Source organism: Pteropus vampyrus, unplaced genomic scaffold (genome assembly GCF_000151845.1).
Source record: "Pteropus vampyrus isolate Shadow unplaced genomic scaffold, Pvam_2.0 Scaffold34, whole genome shotgun sequence".
NCBI lineage: Eukaryota > Metazoa > Chordata > Mammalia > Chiroptera > Pteropodidae > Pteropus > Pteropus vampyrus.
This window is the reverse complement of record NW_011888815.1, coordinates 3,043,090-3,048,342: the sequence shown is the minus strand read 5'-3', so window position 1 is coordinate 3,048,342 and position 5,253 is coordinate 3,043,090. Positions and strand designations below refer to the sequence as shown.

Here is a 5,253-nt window from a genome sequence, read left to right as displayed (position 1 = left end):
GGCTCTTAGCTTACTCTGGCATGCTGTCTTTTAGCTGAGCTTTATAAACAGCCCTCTTTTTCAAAAGAGGCTCTCTGCTTTCTCTCACAAAGCCTTTTTGGAGACAGAAAGCAAACATGGCTACTAAAAAGGCAATTAGAACTTTAGGAGAAAATGATCTTTTGTAGAACTGAGAACAACTGTCCAGTTACCAGCAATTAATCTTTGAAGAAATAGGCAGTAAGGAGGTAGTAAAGAAATACAAATATGTTTTTTATTAACAAATAGAAAACCAGTCAGAGGTATGTATTCCTTGAAACCAAAGAAAAACTCGTGTCTTTAGATGGAAAGGTTGAGAGTGAACCGAAATGCTGGCCAAATGGTTTTGTTGGTTCGAACAGTATTCAACTGACACACAGAGAAAATTATGTTACTTTCTGCCTGAAACTACCAGAACCACTGGATAAGGATAAGGAATAAAGCAGTGGTTTCCTGCTACAGCTGGGAGCATATTTCCCCTCCCCCGGACGGACAAAGACAATAGCAACTCCAAGCCATACAAACTTTTCCACTATAAAATGACTCACAAATTGTGTATTAACAAAAGAAACTTACGGACAGCAAAGGAATGGCAACTTTTCCAAGAAAATCAGGGGGTTTATCTCCATCTTCATCAAACACTGTCACTTCCAAAACATCATGGATATCTTTAACGGGGCTGAACAAGAAACACACCATGTATTATACACAAAAACACACAAGTAAAGTCTGTTCTGTGAGGATCTGAAAACACGGTTTCACTAATTAAGTCTGTATGTCCTTAGAGTATAAAACTACCATTTAATTAAATTCCAAAAATTAAATCAAACTGACTATATTCCCAAACCTTCCATCATAGAAGATTCAGTCATCCATATTAAAAAAAAAAAAAAAGAAAGAAAGAAAGCAACATTTTTCCTATGACATGTTCCGTGTCTACATGCACTCGAGTAGGACTGTTAAACAGGAAGAAGAAAGAATACGGGAGACGGAATGAGTACGGTAAAAGGACCGTGATTTCAAAGCAGTTCTAAGTGAGAAGAGCAAAAATAAGGTTATTTTAAATTAATGAAAAATTAATGTCCTTAAAAAAAAGGTGGTCAAAATCATTAGTCACTGAGATCCAACAAAAGCTTCCTATTGTTGAAACACGCGGTACCAAAAGCCTCACGTACATTTAGAAACAGTTTTTATGCTGACCAGAAGCCAGACATCAGCTACAAGGAGAAACAGAGCTACGGTCACTGGCATTATATACAGCTAACAACAGACTCTTGCGTAAGGCAATTTGCAAAGCCATTTAGCAAAGTTCATTCCCTTCTCATAGAGCCTCGGGAACTTTCTACTTGGGAACCATGAACACCATTCAAAAGAAAATATTATCCTTTCAGTGATAAGCCCAGATGGTCCCAGCATTTCTTTAGCATTAGGAGGACAGGGTTCCACCATTTACTCCACCCAAATTCATCAGGGCCGCCCCTTGATGGTTAGTTAGGTGCCTTGAAATCTAAAGCAAACTAGGAAATCTATCCAGCCTCCTAAATGCTTGAGTTCGAATGCGTGGACAGGGCATCGCTATGGAGCAGGTCATCCACAGTAGCTGGACTACGACGAGGCTTTCTGAGTCTTTGAGGAATCATAAATAACCCGTATTTTTTCAAAAGACTCTGGCAGGATACCAGCCTTCAGGCATTAAAATAATGCTATAATATATAGCCCCTTGAATTTAAGGCAGGTGTACATTTGTAATTTTCTTTAACCCTGGAATAAATTTGTCTAGAAGCTTCCATCTAGTCACAGATTAATTTAATCACTAAAAGATCTACTTTACAAATGCCTCCTATAACACTCCCTTGCAGTTCCAAATGGTCTCCTCTATTATTAACACTAAAGTCTATAAAATGAAAGGATAAAAGGTTTTCAGAAGAGGAAAAAAAAAACGCCAATAACATTCATTCTTGGCACATAAAAATAGACAGAAAGTTCCACTCAAGAACCCCAGCCAGCCCCAAACATATCAGGGATAATTGGTCTCTAAGTTAAAGCCGCCCCTTGATATTCCAAAGGCTAAAGCACTTACAATGTAAAAACTTTGTTCCACTCAGGGTTGAGGGTTTTGTAAATGGTGTGTGTCTGAAGCCGGTCATTGCCCAACTCCAACAAGCAAAAAGGATCGCTCTTTCCTGGGAAGAGAACACAGACATCGGTCAGAGACAAACGAATCTCACAAGTGACAGGGACCGGGCGAACAAGAGCCATGTGCTCTTGTAACAATAAAACTGTGCTTGCCGAAAGAGTGAAGGTGAGCCTGTTCCCAGCAAGCCCCGTGCGAGCCACGCGTGGGAATCTGGGAGACGAACAGAGCCTGCAAGTGTCGTGGCTTAAAAATCATTAATAGATTGGGACTGACATGAACCCAGATGCAGCCTCGAGAGCCCGTGGCCATACTGGTTTCATAGGAGCAGGCGTCATTTTGTCACGTGAGAGAGTTCGCTTTTGTCATTTGTTTTAAAGCAGAAGCTCATCTCTGTTTCCTTCCTAAATTCTCTGAGTCAAGGTAGATCACTGTTCTGTAACGGGAAGCCTCTGAAGACATGCAGGCTGTGAGGAAGGGAAGAAAAGATACAAACACAGCTACTCAGGAATTAAAACCGCTCTGGAGGGGGCGGCCGCGTAGAAATCACCACCTCACATACTAAGTGCATCATGAAAACACACAGGCTACATTTTTCGGTGCTCCTAAATGTGAAAGTGTAATTCCATAAAGTCAGTTCAAAGTTTTACCTTAAAAAAAAGACCCTTACTTCTCCTACCTTACTTCTTTTCTTTCCACCCTACCTCCAGCCTCCAAAAGGAAAAAAAAAAAGAATATATATACATATATTCAAAAATATATACACATATTTGAATATATATATATATATATATATATATATATATATATATATATATATATTAGAAAATATTAGAAAATCTCAAACCCAAAGCTGGACCGAGAAAGTTACCATGTAAAAATTCTCTCCCTTTGTGTTGGGTTTGGCAGAAGGATCTAGAATTGGAACTGTCAGGGAAAGAATGAATGGCTCTGTAATGTCCCTATGACGTGAACACACTGCCTGTCTTTGCAACACGTTGGCAATTTGCAAAGCAGTGTGTACTGAATTAATTGGGGGCATAAGGACAGATGCTCCTCCAGCAAACAGCCAAGGAGACCCCGGCCAGGGCCTGATGCAGAGAGTGCTCAGACCTCTTGACCTACTGGCCTGCAGAGAGTGCTCAGACCTCTTGACCTACTGGCTTCACTTAATAACCAGGAGCTCCTTACATCTAATTCACTTAATAACCAGGAGCTCTGAGACATGCACAGCGAGAGAGAGAGACTAAATAAATAAATAAATAAATAAATAAATAAATAAGAAATGCAGATGCATGGGTAAGGGTCAGTATTAAACAGGAAATTCCGGACCAGTGACTAGTGGCCTGGACACTTAGATGCCTGGCCAAAGCTTTCAAGTCACTGCAATCATCTCAGTGGCCAATAGACAATGATCAAGCCATGGACATAAACGAATGCGTTAGGATCGTCAGTAACAAACGAAAGAGGTGATCCCTGTCTAAATTTAGCAGAAAAAAAATTTATTAAACTAATAACAAATGGTTCTCAGAGTCATTGCAAACGTTGCAAAATCGGGCTTAAGAAATCACTAGAAACCAAAAACTTGCTTAGGAATGCGCAGGCACAGGAACCTCAACCGGGGTCCCACACCAAGGGAAGCTCCGATGTGGCCCCCGCTTCCCAGGAAAGCCGGCCCCACGGGCCCTCTTGTCCCTGGACCCTGAGAACGGCCGTCTCGAACACCAAGTCTCCACTTCCGCTTCTTGGCCTCACTTGATGCAGGTGTCGGGGCCTCAGAGGAAGCATCTGATGGCTCCTGTGCAGCCAAGCACCCAGGCCCTCATTGCTAGGGCTCAGCAAGCGAGTCCTGGCTTCTTTGTCTCCATCACTGAAACTGGGCTCTAACCCCTTCTCCAAAACATACAGTGGGAAATGCCCCCAAACTAGAAGGGATTTCAATCAAAATCAAGACACAAAAATGCATCAGCACCTGTAAAGTCCTGGTTATTTAAAGACCGCCTTACTCTGGGGACAGGTTTGGCAGGGCACGGGGCAGGGGCTGGGTGGGGAGGTACCTGCCAACACAGACGAAAAGCCACGGGCGTGAGGGAACAGGAGCTTTCGGCTTAGTGCTCGGGTAGCGGATGCTGGCTTCCTTAACCCAAGCCGAAGCAGCTACTTAACCGTTTGTCAGACTGTTAGTAGGTGTCAGTGCTGCTCCTCCAGAGACAACAGCATGACATTCCATCAGCGCTGGCTCTGGGGACACCATCTGACACTTTTAATGAAAGCCCTGGGGCAACTCCACACGGGGCAGAGACCGGCAGCCAGTCCCGCGCAGACACAGGTGGCCCGAGCTGTGGCCCCCGCTCTCCGGAGCCAGCACACTCTTAGCTGTCCCAGCTAATGAGGAACAGACTTCCTCCCAGTAACGGGGAACTTCTGTTCCGTGTCTCCAAGGCATGCACCGCACCAACTCTCTGAAGATCATTCCGTCAAAGCTCATTAAAATGCTGCATTTATTAATATTACGATATAAACAGGAATAGAGGAGGAAGAAGAAACAAAGACATCCAAATGTTTATAGAGTAATTTATGGACACTTTATGGGTTGATTTATTTCCCTTAAAACGTTCCAGATATATGGGGACTTTCGATAAAATTTAAATAGCAAGTATTTTTATTTGGGATAAAAATAATGTTCCCATTAAAAAGAGAAATGTTCAAATGATCCCCAATGGCACCAAGCGAACACCACCAAGCAAACTGACATAGGTACGCTTGGGTCTGTACTTTTCCTCTTTGTTCCGCCTAATTTTACAGGTAAAACATCTAGATGACTTCTACATCCAGGTGCCATGTCACCTTGACACGGTCACACCACCGGCAATTCAGTTTCACGGTGTTTTAGCACCTTCTGCTCAATAGCTTTTGCTAGTTTCAACGCCACTTTAAAATTCATTTATATTCCTTGAACGGCAAGTAGAGGTTTCTCATTTAAATAATTTTACCTTTAGATCAGTTACAGAAGTTGAGTGACAAGTGATAAATGTATTTTAGAGGTCACATTCTTCATCTGACACATGTTTATTAAACACCCGCTCTGCTCCTGGCACTGG

General features: G+C 42.4%; 1 protein-coding gene across 1 annotated transcript in view; it reads right to left on the bottom strand.

Annotated features, from left to right (window-relative positions):
- Positions 1–5,253, bottom strand: part of MCTP2 (multiple C2 and transmembrane domain containing 2) — a 141,615-nt gene that overhangs the window by 68,894 nt on the left and 67,468 nt on the right. Inside the window, exons 12-13 of the mRNA XM_011357278.2 lie at positions 2,099–2,201; positions 595–697 (exon numbers count right to left, since the gene is read on the bottom strand). Coding sequence (XP_011355580.1) covers positions 595–697; positions 2,099–2,201 — 206 coding nt within the window. The remainder of the gene's footprint in view (positions 1–594; positions 698–2,098; positions 2,202–5,253) is intronic.